The sequence below is a fragment of the Podarcis bocagei genome (genome assembly GCF_964188305.1).
Source record: "Podarcis bocagei genome assembly, chromosome: 1".
NCBI classification, from domain to species: Eukaryota; Metazoa; Chordata; class Lepidosauria; order Squamata; family Lacertidae; genus Podarcis; species Podarcis bocagei.
In genome coordinates, this window is record NC_138125.1 from 99,157,642 (window position 1) to 99,175,951 (window position 18,310).

Below are 18,310 nucleotides of genomic sequence, written 5' to 3' on the forward strand. Positions count from 1 at the left end.
CAACTTAACACCTTACACCCTCAGCCCCACTCTCCAATCCACCCAGGCTCTCACCCTGAATGGTATGAACAATTGTCCTTAAGCATCCACAGCAAAGGCCTCCCACTTCTTGGTTCATAGTGACTACAGAACAGAAGGCAATCACAAAAGAAATGGAGGGAGGCAGTGATCCACAGCTGGCATTTTTCTCCCCTTCCCACTCCTGACAAAACTCATGGTGCCTAAAACTACTATTGGGAGGGACTCGCAGGTGGATTTTCTGGCTTCGCTCACCCTTACCAGATGTCAGGGATGGTTCAGCTGCAGTTCAGAACAGAAACTCAGGGATGAGCAGTAAGGTTGATTCTTTATTCAGAGAAACAAAACCCAACAGAGAACTCCACAGGCAGAACTAGCCTGGTGAGACCGTTGACAGAACTGAGGATCTAAGCCTCCCACTTCCTCCTAAGGCTCCTCCCCAGCCGGTTGCCTACCCAACAGTCGCAAACTCCTTCAAGGAGGGGCTCTCTGTGCCTTTTGTTCTGCTACATGTAACACCCTTCTCATTCTTGGGGACAGAGGAGGATGGGGGAAGGAAACAGTGGAACTGGCAGGTGGCTGGGGATCTGTCGCAGCCTCAGTCTCCTCTTCCTCCTCAGCTGCCTCAGTCTCACTTAAAACTTGATTGCTCAGCCTCCAACCCAGCTGCACCCCTTCTTCCTCTGATCTTCCTCCTGCATCCCACTACTATTTTCTTGGCTCAGAACCTTCCCTTGGGGGGGGGGGGCTGTAGCTAGACTGAAAACCCAAGGCTTACTGGTTTTTTAAAAGGGATTCCATTAATAAAATCCCCCTACCAGCCCAATGAGGACTGGACATGCGCAGAATGCATGTGATATTGACTTGTTGTTTTAATGGTAGTAGGGCAGAAAATGGAGAGGCTGAAAACAAGGAGAGGAGGATTCCATTCTCCAAAATTTGTTGTAGTTCTGTCATTCAAAAATTGTAAGCAAATGAGCTACAACTGGCATTTTAGACAGCTTTGATTCTTCTGGTTTTTCATTGATTTTGTACCTGTCTAGTACTATGACTTGTAACTTAATCAAACTTCTAGGTTGGGTACTTATTAGGTTATGCTGAATAGACAGATACTTATTAGAGAAAAATATTGACACTGTCGTAAGTGTGGTCTCATAAGAAATAAGCCTTCACTTGTATTTGTGAAGGTAGGATTATATCATTAAAACTTAAATTCACCAATGTCTTTATTACTTAATAAACACCTGGGTGGGCAGATAAGGACTGAAGAAAGACTGTTACATTAATTTAATATACAATCATTGCCCATTTAATGTTTCTGTTTAAATGAGAAAGCTATAGAGAACTGAATGAGTGTAATGCTGAATTAATCAGCATTAGAACTAGTGAACGAAAATGTTTTATACAGATTTTGTTGCCATAACCAAAGTACTTTAAATGCTGAAACTTCATTCTAACTCTACTGTTTATAGCCATTATATTTACTAAGCATTCTATCAAATAATACATAAAAAATCTCTTATCAAGACAATTCCAGTCTCTCATTGAAATTTATTTTTTCATCACTTGTCTCCCTTTCTTTATAAGAAGCCCAAAGATGGGGATTGAAAAATAGCCTCACCACTATACAATACCAACAACCCTCAATTTCAAGAACATTTCAAGATCCATTGAATTCAGCTCAACATTTTCACTAAATAAGGATACCTACAATAACAAAGGTATACAAAAAGAGAGACCTTTCTTTTCTGATCAGATTGCTTTTAAATTAAACTGCAGAACCTTTTGCAGAGTTGTTCTTGGAAAGCGAAAAATGATGTTATAAGAAAGTGCTTGGCTATAAGCTAGATGATTATCAAGAACTTTAATGGACTGGAGTGCCTGGATTCAAGACTATAAAATAAAATCTTCACCTTAGTGTAAAATTCTAGCACAAAGAACTGTCTTTTTCTGTGCACCCGAAGAGTGAAGACTCAAAACACATGGAATTGGTGTAAATACCGTAACTTTAGATGCCTAAAGATGCAGCAAGACATAAGTGGCAGTAGGCGTGGAATTTGCATAGAGAGCGGTGGGATTCACCTAATGAGTGCACAATGTCTGTGCAAAGACTTCCACAAGGCTTTCCCACCTCTCTTCTTCCTGCAGCCCCCATTGGGTTGGGAGGGGGGAGGTCAGAGGAACCTCCAAATTATCACATGGGGTAGTAGGGGGGCGTCATTCCTTCTGGCAAGCTGAAACGCTTGCGCTGATGGAACATTTGTATTAGTGAGACACTAAATTCTTCCAAATATTTCTTATTTTGTAAACCACTTAGTAAACCGTCTTAAGTATTAAATTATATATATATATAAATATATTAAGTTCAGTAGGGCTTATTCTCACGTGATTGTGTTACTGTGTACAGGATTGCAGTCTTGCAGTATTCCTACTTTAGCTCTGGCTGTTGTTATCCCTTACTCCCCCTACCAATAGCTAGCTTTCTCCCTGCCTCACCAGCCTCAATGGGCAACAGCTGCCACCACCCCTGGATTATGCTATAAACATTTTTGTAAGACAGGTAGGTATAGAGGATGGGGAAGAAGCAGTAAAAGAGGTTCCCTGATATCCTTGCTTCTGCAACTCAGCAAAAGAAAAATGCAACTGAGATAATTACTTGTAGCATCTTAATATATATACCAGATTTTATAAGATTTCTGACTATACATATATACTGTGTGCATGAATGGACCCAATAGCCAAGCTGAACGCTGAATATGATGAGAGACAGAGAGATGGTACAGCACACAGATGGGAAGTTAAGAGTTATGTTCTGCAATTTCTAGATGAATAACTTCAGCTGTGTTGCATGATGGCTTTTCTGTAAGTCAAGGTTTCCCCAGCCGTAAAAGTATCTTGTGAAGGTGCAGTGCCCAAGATAATATCTTATATGTTTATTGATATGTATTATATTGTCTTCTCAGGGTCTTTTAAAAGAAGACTCATCCAGGAAACCATTAACTTATTTAAATCTATTGGCTTGCTAGGAGCACTTTTGAACAGAATATAAAGCAACTGGAACATGCATGACAAGAACTACGAGTACTTCACTGTGATAAAATACCATTGTGCCACATAATACCATACCTGTAGTCCACTGGATATTATTTAACTTGCATATTATCTAACTTTATAGACCAGATACCCACTTGAGGATCTTACACTGACAATTGTTAAAAACTGAATCTCACTCATTAAAATAATTAGCTTATTAATTTATTTACGAATCTATGTCCCACTTTCAAAAAAATATAGCTGGGTAGAGTACAAGGATAAAATCAACAAAAGATCCATTAAAACACCAATAATAAACACCAATAAATACACATTGGGTAAAAGAAAAAGTACAAGCATGTTGTAAACAAATACGTTCTCAAAAGACGTTTGGAGGGAGGGAGGGATGGTTTCTGAAGAACCTCTACTGGTAGGGACCTGCTGAACTAAATGCTCTGTCTTTAGTGAAGGTGAATCAAAACTCATGAGTGTTGCTGAGATCAGAGGATCTCCTCAACTGAAGAGGAACATAAGGAATCAAGATAGTCCTTAAGGTACTTTGAGCCCAAGTTGTGATTTATGGATTAGCACATGGGCCTTGAACCTGGTCTCTATACTTGCTCCTTCAGAGGGAGTGCCACCTTCTGAACAGACAACTGACCAACTTCCTGGACATCAGAACCACCCACCCCAAAGGCGTCTTTCTCCCCAGAATTCAAACTCCATTTGTTGACCCTCATCCAGTTCACCACTGCATCCAGGCACTAGTCCAGGGATTGCACAGTGTATCCTGAGCTTAGTGCCATTAGCATAGTTTCCCCCTACTCTCACACTATACACACACATTCCACTTTGTTAAAATGTTAGTTTCCACAGTGAAAAATTAGGTGGCAGTGGGGAGGAGAGAGAGAGAATGGCTCGTTAAAATGTGAGTACGTAACCATTTATCATAATAATCTTTAAATTATAGTTTTGAAGCACCTTCTGTGATTGGGAGGAAGTTTGAAACAAAGCACACAAAGTCATATCAGCTGGAGCCTGGCAGTGAGAGAGACATTGCTGTGAGCTGGCAGCACAGATGTTTTCATATGGAGTATAAGCAGGAGAAAACGAGCACAAGACACAGATCCTCAACACAAACATTTTGGTTTACATTTATGCCAACACTCAGCCTCCCAAAATGTGAAGTGTGGTACATGAATGTATTTGCACAGCCATCTCTTGATAAGAAGGAAACAATGAAGAGCTGAGAAAAAGAGACTTACAGAGGAATCCTAAGTGTGGGAGAAACAGGGGGAATGTGCCTGTTAATTTTCCTCAACCTCTCAGCAGCTTTTGATATTATTGACCATTGTATCCTTCTGGATAACATGTCTGAGTTGGTGGTGGTTCCAGTCCTACATGGATGGCCATTTTCAGAGGGTGATGCTTGGGGAGTGCTTTGCAGCTCCATGGAGCCTTTAATGTGGAGTTCCTCAGGGCTCAATTTTATCCCCTATGCTATTTAATATTGGCAGTGGAATGGTCTCCCTCGAGAGGCTGTGAACTCTCCTTCATTGGAGGTTTTTAAGCAGAAGTTGGATGACCATCTGTCATGGATGCTTTAGTTGAGATTCCTGCATTGCAGGGGGCTGGACTACATGACCCTTGGGATCCCTTCCAACTCTACAATTCTATGATTTTATGATTCTATGAAACCACTGAGTGGGGTTATCTGCAGGTCTGGAGTACATTGTCAGAAATTAAGCTGGTGACACACAATTCTACTTCTCCTTTAAATCTACATGTGAGGCAGTGGAAGTGCTGGACCATTGTCTCGCCTCAGTAGCAGACTGGATGAGAGCCAACAGACTGAAGCTCAATCCAGATAAGAAGAGGCACTGTTAGTGGGTGATTTCCTAGAACAGATGGCTGGGAGGTTGCCTGCTCTTGATGGGGTTATACTCCATCTAAAGGAGCAGGTATACAACTTGGGAGTACTTCTGGATCCCTTGCTGATGCTTGAGTCTCAAGTGGCTTCAGTGGTATGGGGTGCCTTCCATTAGCTTCAGATGGTGGCCCAGCTATGCCCCTATTGGGGCAGGAATAACCTAACTTCTATCATCTATGCTCTGGTAACCTCTAGGTTTGATAACTGCAACGCTGCGATAACATGTAGGGCTGCCTCTGAAGATGGTTTGGAAACTTCAGCTGGTGCAGAATTCAGCAGGTTGCTCATCAGGGCAAAACGGTTGAGCATATTATACCGATCCTGGCCCAACTGCACTGGCAACCAATTTCCCCCCCTGGTCCAATTCAAGGTGCTGGTTTTGACCTATAAAACCTTGCACAGCTCAAGACCACAATACCTCAAGGACCACTTCTCCCCATATGAACCAACCTGCACCCTGCATTCATCACCTGAGGCCTTCTTCATGTGCCTCCTCTGTGAGAGGGAATGGGCCTTTTCTGCAGTGGTTCACTGTTTGTGGAATGCTCTCCCCAGGGAGGCTTGCCTGGCATCTTCATTACCTATCTTTAGACACCAGGCAACAACCAAGCCTTTGGCTGATTAACATTATATGACCCTTTAAATGTGTTTAATGGTTTAATAGTTATTGGTTTGGGGTTTTTTGCTTTTGTTTTATTATGTGTTTTGTGTTCTCATCTTTTATTTTTATGCTGTGAATTGCCCTGTGATTTTCAGATGAAGGGTAGTATACAAAAGTAATAAATAATAATGATAAGTTATTCTCTGATGTCAATCATGCTAAATAGTTCTGTAAATAGTATTAGAACTTTATAAGCAGCATAGTAAATGCAATCATTTTATGTTCTTACATTTGACAATACCATTCAACATCCTAATTTATATTCCCATGAACCTTTCCTCTACTGAGGATTCATCTTGGAGTGCACATAACCAGGGTGGGAAGCTGCATCTGGCTGGCAGGCCAGATCTTTATCTTCGCTTTATCTGTCGCCCAATTTGATAGGCGACAAGAACACCCACCTGCCAGTCACCTGATCGGTGCTGGGAACATGCCTTCAAAACAGCTGATCCTTGGTTACAGAGAGGTCCCTTGAAGCCCTTCAGAATGCAACTTGTATTCAGAGCATTGGAAGAAGAGCTTTGAATACAAGCTGCTTTCTCCAGTCCCCTCATCAGCGCTAGGCAGTTCCTGATCCCAGATGATTGTCAGTGTTTCAGCTGTGTAGCACTCTTTTCAAGCCCCGACCACCAACTGACCCTCAGTGCTTGCAGAGAGTCCTGGGCTGCGCTTTGAAGCCCTGACATTCAGCTGCTTGACGGTGCCTGCACATTCCCCTTTTGGCCCAGCTGTGACTTTACCTGTCCCCCAGCACACATTATATACAATGTCAGGTGTAGGGTAGGTAGCTGTGCTCTGGCCAAAATAAACTGATAAGACAAATGAGAAGGCCTGCAGAGACTAATTAGCCGCATGAGCTGGAGATTCTCATTGCTGGCATATAGCATCCAACTTGGTAAACTGGTATGTTCAAAATGCACTGCTACAATGATGCACAAATAACATAGCACTAAAAATCAGGATGAAGGATAGCAGTGTAGCCAGGAAGTATGGCTATTTAGAAGACTGTTCATAACATTTCCACAGATGGTAAAGTTACCTGCATTAAGGTAATAAATTTCTCACTGAAAAGAAATATGATTTGAATGAAGAAAAGTAGATGATTATGGTTTAAAGGCATTTCTGATGAGACCCAACCACAGTTTACACTTAGGCAAACAAGGAAAGGCATGATGGAACTAGCATGTAGAGGTAGAATATTTGTGCTCATGGCATATTTCCGACCCCCAATATATGATTACATTAATTTCTGTACTGAGCCATTGAAGGATAAGTATCTTGTTCCTATTCGCACAGATATCTGGTAGGCCACTGCAAGTACAGGTTGCTGGCTGAGTAAGATCTTTGGCCTGATCCCCAGTGCTGCCTGCTAAAATATATAAAGAAGAAACTCATCCAGTTTTACCTTTAGTCTAGTGTGATTCAATGGGATTAATTGCACATAACTCTGTTCAACTGTACAGACTACATAATGTACTAAGAGAATCTAAGCCACATATTACAACATTTTAATTTTTTTGTTGATGTTACCTATTAAGTGGCTTTGACAAGTTGAGTCAGCGATGGCGTTCTCTTCATCTTCTTGGAAATTTTCTGTTACCACTTTGATCTGTGTTGTAAGGGGGGAACAGTAATTGTAACTGCTTACATATCTCTTTTAACAGAACAAAAACAGTGTATTTCAAAACAAATCTGTTTAACTTTTAGTATATTTGCTATCACCCTTTACTATCTACCTTAATGCAACTCCCACGTAGTACAGCTTGTACAGCGTCCTATTATGAATGACGTTTAAATTGTTTCTAGATGCTTTGCTAAGAACAATACGATGCAACTGGCAAGAAAAATTAAGTCTTTGTGCGAAGCTACAAACATGAGTTTGACCAAACTGCGGGAGGCAGTGGAAGACAGGAATGCCTGGTGTGTGTGCTCTGGTCCATGGGGTCACAAAGAGTCGGACACGACTAAATGACTAAACAACAAAGTGATACAATTTCTCAAAAAGATAAAATAATATTTATGTTTATAAGATTAAATAAATGCATTAAGTTCTCATGATCCTGTATTTTTCTTCCTCCTCAAATGTTATACCTTATAAATTTATGTTAAAGAACTGAGGAAATAAAATTAATGTGTGACATGGTATCTTCATTCAGTGCTGCTGTTACACAATTCTGGCATCTTTTCCACATCTATATAAATAAAATGAACTGCCACCTCTGCTGTTACTACCACCTGGGCTGAAACAGATTTTGAATTGAAAAGCTGTTGAAAGAAAAAAGGTTAAGAACTCTCCACTCCATTTCTCCACTCAGCTACCAACACTATCTTTCATTGATAACTGGTTTGCTGCCTTAGATACTATTTTGTCAACTAGTGGTTTAAAGGTGCATGGGCAACTTAAATACTTTGACACCCAAGGTAAAAATATGGGAAGAAAGAATGAGCACTGAAATCCATTGTGCCCTTCCCATTGTACCATATTAGCTTCAACAATGTGGCTCAGTTCTAAGTCAAGCAAGAATGCTTTTATTATGGCAGTCTGATATTCTACTCTCACACACCTGGCTTCCCAAGGTGCTTTTCCACCTTGGCTGTGGTATGCACATTAAAACTAAAACCACATTGGCTTTAGTTTGGGGGAGCATAGTATCTTTCCTGTTTTTCACAAAATACTCAATGGTTAGGTTCGAAATGGGGCTATTTATGTAAGCAAATGAGCAAGATTTCCATTAAAGTCCTTGTTTTGCACACCCTGCGCAAACGATCTGTTCCAACGATGCTAATGGAACATGTTTTTCTTAAAAATGTATATAAAAATCGCCAAGAAACCACAGTCTGAGATGTGTTTAAGTGATGGCATAATAGAACCCTAAGCCTTTAATTAACATGCTGAAAAAGAAAAGACTTAATTCTATGGCGCATGAAAGATACACTTTTGAAAACCCACTTTAGAGGAGCATTAAATGTAAAAGGCACATTTGATTTTTCCATTCAGATGAAATTTAAGGCATGCATTCTTTATCAACTTTTGCAAGTGTTAGTTACTGGTTTGACCCTCATCTCTAAATGTACCTTGTATTGTTACAGTGTAAAAAGAAAAAGAAATAATCTCTGCTCAGGGCTTTTGAAAAGGTTTGTGCTGTTTTTCTCAAAAAGGCATGCCCCCCCTTTTTTAGGGAAAAAAGAATGCACAATGGGAAATGCTACCACATGCTAGTGTTTTCAATCACAGCTATCTCTTTTTACTGAATTCTCTGCAACGTGATTCAAAGTGAGAAGCCAATAAAGGGAGAAAAGGACATGAAGACCAGGAAATAATATATGCATTTTAAATGAGATTGAGTAGTACCAAGTTTAGAGGACAAACTGAAATTCCCCACAATTCTGTCGTTATTTTTTTTTAAAAAAAGATTCCAAAACACAGATTATAGGCACTCATTTTTCTTTCAACCCAAATGGCTTCAACATGGTAATGCAAGCTATTTCATTTACAGAATAAAATCAAGTATTGAAAACCCACAAAGATGTAGCATATAATATAATCCAATCTTCAAAAACAATGTCCTAATAACACTTTGATTTTCAGCTTAACAAAGTGCAGTCTGGAGAAGGAAAAGGTAATGCCTTTGTAGCGTGACTAATTTGTCCTTAGAAGTTAAAGAGAAAAAAATTAACATTTCTTCATTATTTATGTAGATTCAGAACAATCTTTGTACTTGCCCGATAAAATGAAGTGTGCTTCTTGAAGATATACTTAAAGTCCTAAATGGCTATTATTGTTACATTTGCAAAGACTTCACAAAATGAGACAAAAACTTCTGCAAATTACTGTGCCATTAGACAATAATAAGGAAGTTAAAAAAGAAATTGTAAAAGCAGCATGCTTAAAAAAAAATACTTCTGTACAGTGAAGATATACCCTAAGCTGTCAGCACCATATTAAATGGGGCATAGTTAAATTGAGTGGCTGTGATAAGGGGCTCTGCTTTGCTATCAAAGTTCTAGATCAGTTGGATTGAATTTCCTGCATATTGCACATTTCCAGACTTTCATTCTCTCTCATTCCTTTCAGTGACATTACAAGGGCAGACTTAGATATGCTTATAATTTGTGGTTTTATAATGCAGGGGACATCTACATTTTCAAAGAAAAGATGATACTATAGAAGCTACATGCTACAGAAAGGGGGAGAGGGGAAAGGGGGGGAGAGGGGGAGGGGAGATAGAAAAAGTTTTCCAAAGCATATGGATTCAGAATGCAGGTTCTGAGATGTTTTTAACAAATGACCTTGTATATCTTCTAGTTAAAGCTTGCTTTACATGGAAGCACAAATGCTTGCAGACATTTGCCTGACGCTGAGAGCAAGCCACTGATACTTTTAACCTTAAGCACCCTAAACATCAATACTGAGCTAATAGATTTTTCAATTCCCATCATGAAGAGCTTTGAAAATGTGTTTTACCTTTAGAATATATCCCTGAGAAATATGTAATTACTTCGCAATTCAAGCTTCCTCGTAGAACGCAATAGCATGCACGGGATGTTAATCACTCACCTTTTCCTTTTTTCAGAGCAACAACAGAAAAAGCTTAAAAGAAACAACTGTTCAATGGTGATCTTAGGGCTAACCCCAATGTGACATCCAGCACAAAGTTTTCGCACCCCACACAAACTGCCAGTGCTGGGGACCTGATTCAGATTGGGGTCCTGGTGTGTGGGGCAGTGTGGTGGTAGAAGAAAGGCTACAGATCAATGGTCGAGCACTTGTTTTGCAAGTGGCAGGTCTTAGTTCCAAACCTGGCATCTCCAGGTCCTGTATGCTCCAAGAATAGGCCACTACTATAAAGTACCTTACTTCTAGATATGGAAGGCCTTATATCACAGACTGAAGGATACGAAGCAAGGCTTAGTTTTCAGGGAACAACCAGCAGGGTAGTTGATATATCCAGAAGGAATGTCTGGGGACATGTGGGTCTCAAGCCATGGAACAACTGAAAAGGTGAAAACTAGGACCTTGAAGTGGGCTTGAAAGTACAGGTAACCAAGTGTAAATTGCCATAAAAAAGGCTGAATATGTTTCCATCAAATGACAGCTATGGGCATTAGTATAATCGGATTCCCTAATCAGGCCATCAGATGCTGACATTAATCCATCGTTCCCCAGCAATGACAAGCATATTTCTACCCAGTGTTGGAGCAGTAACAGTATGGGAAAAAAGTAAAAATTAAGGACAGCAGGGTCTTGTTACGTACCACTGCATCATTTGGTATTTCCATATCAGCCTTTGTTTTGCTGGTTTTCTTCTGGTTTCCTTGAGTGCCGACAGAGTTGTTGGGAAGAGAAGAGCCCTGGGAGCCGCCCTTCGACACGCTCCTGTAGGAAACATTATGTGATCCACTTTCTGTCGGCTGGGCTGCTTTCTTATCAACTCTGTAGGTGGAAAGTGATTCCTCTGATAAATTACATTGCCCTTCTTCAATCACTCTACTTTCACCATTCCTTTAATGTTTAACGTAACCTCCCTGCATCTTTCTCCCCGTAGACCTGTGAGTGATAAATGTTTCTAACTAGCCTTGATCAAATCTGTCACTTGCAATTTCAGGTACTATATCAATTTAGTCTTTCAACATATAATGATTTATTTTAAATTTTCTATGACTAGGAGGCAAATTGGAAAACACACTGAACCATTATTGCCTAATGTCTTTGTGGTCTAAGGTGGCCATAAATGTACTTAATTCTGGTTGGTTGCTGTATGTATTTACTAACAATTAACAATAGCAAATTTCAGAAGACCTTAAAAACAAAACAAAACCAGGCAATGCATTTCCTCCCATACTGCTATGCCTACAGGGTTTTTTCCTAGGAAAAAAAACACATTCTATGGCTTAATATTTGTATTAGCTTTTATAAGTCTTTCTATTCTTTAATTTCAGAGCCTACTGACCTGGTTAACAAAGAGCAGATACAAATGCTCGGAGCAGCCATGTGGTATAGTTTTTACTGGGCTATGCTATTCTAGGAGGCAGGTGGTAGTAGAGGGGTTTCAATTCTGAATGCATGGCCATATGCTTTTAAAAAGCTCTCTTGCTATAAAAATAGTATGCCACAGAAAAGTCTAGGCTCCTTGACATTCTACTCTCTGACATCCTAATATTGCTTGATTTTTCACAAAAGGAATGATCATTTTACAGGTATGGTGTATCCAGTTATCCAGAATCTTGAAATGATTTATTAATTTTATGTTCTATATCCTAATCTTCTACCTCACAGGAGTCAGCCCAAATAGCTGCAATGAAAAACAGACAGACAGAATAACTAAAAAGCAAATAATAATCAACAAAGTGGACTAAATAATAGAAGAAGATACCACGAGAAGAGACAAATTAAATAAACCATTGGTCTGCTGAAATCCTGTGGAGCTGGGTGATAGTACTGAGGTGGTATACAAATGCTGCTAAAGTGGGAGCTGAGCTAATCTCACTAAGGAAGGAGCTTCATATCCCAAGTGCTACCTGAAAGAAAGCTTTCCCTTGTGTCATCACCAGTCAAATCCCTGGGATTGATGAGACATGGAGAAGGCTGTGCAGATGCTAGGCTATATAGGGTGTTACAGGGCTCCTCATCTACAGCTGGAATCTAGAGACAAAAGAGAGTCAATTGGTGGAAAGTTTGTGGGGTTGTGTTTTTTGGGGATGAACAGCTTACATGCTCATTGCAAGGTGCTTCCAGCTACTGGGTGCTCCTTGCAAGTTACTTTTTAATGTCAGCAGGATTTTATATAGCAGCTTGTGATGTGCCATAGTAAAAGGGATGAAAAGGGATGCTGTTTGGAAAGAGAAAACAGCCACATTGTACATATTGCAAGGGCATGCTTGATCGTGGCATAGTAAAGTGTGTTCTTTGTGCTTTCCTACTAAAGAAACTAAGATAGGAGTTTGAATGAAATGAAATCTACATGCCTTCACAATATCTATATCTCAATCTACATTTCCAAAAACCTTACCTGTGTAAAAGCTCTTTCATAAAGCTGTCTTTTCCTGAGTGTGTGGTGGCAGAGCTGTTCTTTTGTTCGCACCCAGTTTGGCTGAGGTTATTGTGTGTGGCTTTTGTCATTTTTTTCCCTTTTGGAACACTGTCTAAAATACCACAATTCAGAGTTTTCTTATTTATCTCGTTTTCTGCTTCACAGTGCTGTTCAGTCTTCTTTTTGTCTTTTCTTTTTTCCGATTTTGTTTGCTTGCTTCCAAAAGCTAAACCCTTCGGCTCTTTCTTTTCTATTTTTACTTTAGAAACATCAGCTTTTCTACCACTCAAGGCTGGGAGCTTACTCTTTCGAAAACCAAACCAGCTAGCAATAGAAGGCCCCCCACTCTTTTGTTTAGTCTCGGTGGTAGGGCATTTGCTCTGCCCTTGTTCCTTCTGCATATTTTCCTGGATGCACAACATGACTTTTTCTTCTATCGTGGGCTGTAAAACAGATGAAGCTGAAAGCTTCTCCAAGGCTTCAGATGCCTTTATGCAGGCTTCTTGCAATACTACCTTGCCTGCTTCATGTTTATGAGGAGATTGTGTGCTGTCCAGATTTTTCTGAAGTGGCAAAATTTGTTCTGATGAAATACTAGTTGATGACTCCAATGCCATTTCTGCTTGTGTAACACTTTTTTTGCTTACTGGTTGATGTTTGGAAATTTCGCTGGCTTTTTCATCATGGAAAGATTTACTTTGGACATCTCTCTGAGACGGTGATTTGTTGTCCTCAGTTTTTGAAATGCTGCAGAATAAATCCCCCTTTGGAGACATATGGAATGGTAGTTTGCTTGGGCTACCAACTTGACTGCTGGAACTACTCATGCTTGCAGAAGAACCCTGTCTAGAATAAGAAGTTTCTGGAACTTTTGTTGTGTTTGAAACCGTATCTGACATCACTGCTGAACCAGGAACAGCTCTGATTTGTAATCCTTCCACAGCAGAGTTCTGCCTCGTTAAAGAATTCCCTCTTTCAGATGTGTTTGTTATGATCTGGGTCCGAACTTTTCCTAAACCTTCTGTGGAAGGTATAGATGACTTTTCCCCTGTGTGAATACTGAAACTTTGACTTCGGGCCTTTGCTCCATTCATACCAAGAGCAGGCTTCAAGTATGCCTTACTACTAGAAGAAATGGATCTCTTAACTAACCTGTTTTCCAACCCATCTCCCCGTTCTATTAAGCAGCAGGTCTCGGGTGAAACAGAGGAAGCTGGATTCATACCAAGATCCCCAGCTGGAAATATACCAGATATTCCACTCTCAGCACTCCTTAATTCAGTGTCAGCTACGTCTATGGTGGTTTGAGCTAAAGATTCACCCTGCCTCCGTTTGGATGAATTCACACAGCTTTTGGAGGCTGCGTTCATACTGTCTTTTTCCTGCTTCCCTGGTATAGTGGAACTCTTTCTGAGGAGCTGAGGAGATTTTATGAGTAATTTAAGTCCTACAGGCAGATGTGGTTTCAGACTCTTTTCTGGTATATTTCCAGCATCACTTCCCTGAGACAACAGTGATAATGGGGAGTGATTAATCTGAGGCAGAAAAGGTTTCCCAATCATTGCTGGCTGACAATCTGGTGATGTGGAGAATCTGTTTGGAAATTTGTTTTTCTGAGGTACTTCAGTGTCCTTAGGCAGTAGTCCATTTTGCATTAGATCTGTATCTTGTGACGTGCAGTCTGGGGACACATCCTTGGAATTACGTTCTATATTATTGCAGGATACTGATTGGTTTGAGGTTTTAGGAGGAACTTTCTTTGTAAACACTTTGGGAATGACTTGGCACATTGTGGAGGGTTGCTCTGATATGCATTTGCTTTGTGTAAACATCTCTCCTTTCTCATTGAAGTGATTTAATTTGACTTTAGGTGTTGAAGGGAGCTTGTTAGTTGGCATTCTATGCACATTATGAAAAATGGACATTGAGGCCGTTTTCAGTGGTGACATGACTGGACTTTTTACTGTCTCACTGGGAATGCTTGCACCTGGCTTATTGGGTACAGGTGGTGAATGTTCATAGTTTGGTCTTATCAATAGTGACGTTGACCTGCCTGGAGGAGGTGGTGGTGATGGAGATCTGGCTTCTACAGCAGGCAAATCACAATGGATATCTCTAGTTGGTGGTTCTTCACAGTCAATTGACTCTATAAGATGTTGAGGCAATGAAGTTGATTCTGGGACCTGATTCTTGGGCCAATCTGTTCTGTCAAGCATTTTAGAATTTTGAAGAGGGTGCGCCCTTGAAATAAGCAAATCTACTTTTGAATCAGTATTCTTAGTGGGACTCTGCACTTTTTTGAACCTTGAACATTTTACAGATTTCTCCAGTGTCATAGGACAGTGTGAAGAGGTGCTAGTGGAATATTCATTCACTGTGATATTTGTTTTTTGTGGCGAGAACTTATCTCTGCTCGGAATTTTTGTCAATTTTTGGTTTTGGTTACTACCTGCCTGCATACAAGATGGAGACCTAGGCTTGGAAGAAATACTGCAAACTGGCTTCATTAGCTTTTGCTGTAGGATGTTGTGAAACATGGGTCTTTTGGGGAGTAAAGGAGACTGACTGTTGCATGTAGTAGGGTCAACTGCATGCTCGTTCTCTAAGTTATTTGGGAGAGTCTTTCTCTCAATTTCATTATCAGGTGCTTGCAAAATGCTGTAGTTCTTAGCTTCCATTGCTTTTTGGAAATTAACTATTCCCTGAGGTAAACATTCAGTGTAATCTGCATTGGGCCCAGTACATGAGTGGTTGATTGAAATTTCATTTCTAGTTACAGTGACAACTCCAGATTGATGTGAACTGAATTCAATAGGTTTGCCATCTTCAGCATCAAATATAACAGTAATGCATTCTTCTGAAGAAGTCTTCTTTATAACTTTTTGTTGCTTAATGAAATTACATGCCTTTGGCCTAATGCCCGAGTGAGTGAGTACCTGACTTGCTTCTTTTTCTGAAGATACATGCTGGCAATTTTCCTTCTTTACACGCACATCAGAATTCTCTGTGTGCTTGTCAACAAAAGGAGTTAATGACAAATCTGATGGGCTTTTTTCATCACTGCTTTCTATATGTAATTCGTCCAGGATTTCATTGTCATCAGTATCTGAAAGGTGTAAATTAAGGTCTCTCCAGCTTATGCTAGCAAGACTTTTATCTATTTGCAATACAGGCAGCTTCACATTTGTGCAAGATCTTCCTTTTGACTGAAATTCATTGACAAAACTAGTCAGTTTTTCAGGTCTCTCTTTTGAATTAAAATAAGAACCTCTTTCTGGCAAGTGCTTTCTATCAGGCTCCCAACCAAATAGGCTGTCAGAAACGCTGTGAGTTAATTTATTACAATAGTGCCTACAGTCTTTGCTCGGTACTTCATACAGCAATGCTAAAGATGAAGACTCATCATCCGCATCCTCATGTGAATCTGAATCATACACAAAGTTTTTCTGGTGCTCAATGCAAATGGCCCCCATTTCCTCTGGTGTGCAATGTACCTCTTCTTTATGACTGCTGCACTTAATGCCAGGGGAGTATATTCCTTCATTAGAGTCCATGCAATCTTTGTATCCCCATTTGGATATAACAGAAGAAGGCGGTTCAAGTAATATTTTGCGTTTCTGTAACTTCTTTAGCCCTTCCAAAATGTGGTTTTCCTTGATACGAGTTGGAGGTAGATCATCAGCAGGACTGGAAAGGTTGCTGGGGAGCGAAGAACCAATGCTTATTCTTTTATCCCAGTTCACTGACGACTGATTTTAAAAGAAGTAAGAGAGAGTTATTACCACAGAAATTAACAAACATTACTAAGAAAAAAGGACAATGTTGAGCTAGTGACTTCTCTCTCATTGCTATGGTTGTACATTGTACAACCATGTAAAAATGGCCACACGGTGGAGCTTGAGAAGGCCTATGGTTTTTATAGTATTTTTTTTTCTACAGACAGTTCTGTTACAATGCTATAATAAAAAGAGGACCTGGCATACAAGGCATCAAGGTCTGCAACCCTCCAGATGTTGTGGGACTACATCTTCCATCAGCTAAAACCACTGGCTATGCTGGTTGGGGCTGAAGGGAGTTGGTAGCCCAGCAACATATGGAGAGCACTGTGTTGGCTTCCCTTGTTGCTCTCGTCAATTTTGTGCTCAAATTATGTGGCATCACATACAAATATCTTAAAATATTATAAGCTACTAAACTCATCCTGTCCTCCTCCATTTGGCCCATTTCCATGAGGCCTAGGAATGTAGACTCTAGCTAAAAGATTGCTTCTGTGGCTGGGGGTGCCTACAGTGTATTTCATATTTCAGTAAATATTAATAAGAACAGGTGTGGGGAATGTTAACAAGAGGGGTAGGGGGACACGCTGTGCTCCTAATGGGCTAGTACCTCCACCTTTGGTCCCCACCCTGTACTCAGCTCTCACCTGTAGCTCCTAGAAGCTGTCTGCATGCAACAGTGGCCACACCCCGGGAAATTGCTTAGATTGGCCAGCTAAACCAGGTGAGGGTAGCAAATGGGTCTCAAACCTTCAGTGAGTTAGGGACTTCCCCTGCATTTAAAGGCAGGCTCTGGTGGATTGAGCGGACAAGACCAATAGTGGGTCCAAAGGTCAAGAAGGCAGTTTCTGCACATATTGTAGAGGCAAGTGAGGGGGCTCAGGTAACTTGGAAAGATAGCCCATCAAGGAGAAGGAAAACTCTGATCCTAAACCTCTGCTGTTTGTGGGATATATTCGGGCAAAGAAAAGGCAAAGGAGTAAACCCTACACAAGTTTGGAGTGGAGTCCCTAAGATGGTTGGATGGCGCCTTGTACGCCTCCTTCTGGCAACTCCTGCAGCTAAGCTGGTGCCGAACGTATTGCTCTGCTTCCCTCTAGACCAGTGTTTCCCAACCACTGTTCCGCGGCACACTAGTGTGCCGCGAGATGTTGCCTGGTGTGCCGCGGGAAAAATTAAAAAATTCGAAAGATTTTTTTTTTTAAAGTCAAATTTTCGATTGGGGCGCCGTCACTAGATGACCCCTGGGGTTCCCTCCCTCCCTCCCGCTCTGCGCCTCCCTCCTCCTCCTCCTCCGGGGAGGCCCTTCCTGGCTCTCGGACAAGGCTTGGCGGCTGCCACTCACTCACTCGCTCGCCCACCCGTCCCTCCATCCCTGCACCCGGCCTCTCCCCCTCCGTCCCCGGCGCGGGGGCTGCCAGGATCCGTAGTCCCCTCGCCCTTGGGCTCCGCGCCCGCGCGGGGTGCACAAAGTACGTTTCCCAGCGTGGCCGGGCGGGCCGGGCGTTTTGTTCGAAGCGCTCTTCTCCCGGCCATGGAATGAGCGCAGCGGCGGCGGCCGGGCGGGCAGGGGCTCTTCCGCGCAGACCCCGCGCAGCCTGCCTGCGCCCCCGCGGAGATCGGGCGGCAGGATGGAGCCCGGGGATCCCCGCGGAGGCGGAGCGGCGGAGGCTGCCCCCCAGGTAGGGCTGTGTCGGGGGGGTGTTTATTTTTGCAATGCTGCATCCGCGCCGGAGGGGACGCATCGGACCGCGGGGAGACCCCTTGGCGGGCGTGCAAGGCAATGCATGCGTGCAGGCGTTGCATGGAGTGCAGTGCAATGCAATGGCAACGCGGTGCCCTGCATGCATGCATGCAACTT

At 41.6% G+C, this 18,310-nt stretch overlaps 1 protein-coding gene across 10 annotated transcripts in view; it reads right to left on the reverse strand.

The window, feature by feature from the left end:
• The window catches only part of NCKAP5 (NCK associated protein 5), a 548,005-nt gene that overhangs the window by 74,055 nt on the left and 455,640 nt on the right, over positions 1 to 18,310 (reverse strand). For all 10 annotated transcript variants that reach the window (XM_081199370.1, XM_081199369.1, XM_081199372.1 and 7 more), the window contains 3 exons: positions 12,653 to 16,422; positions 10,899 to 11,076; positions 7,173 to 7,251 (listed from right to left, as the gene is read on the reverse strand). In XM_081199370.1, the coding sequence (XP_081055496.1) occupies positions 7,173 to 7,251; positions 10,899 to 11,076; positions 12,653 to 16,422 (4,027 nt within the window). The remainder of the gene's footprint in view (positions 1 to 7,172; positions 7,252 to 10,898; positions 11,077 to 12,652; positions 16,423 to 18,310) is intronic.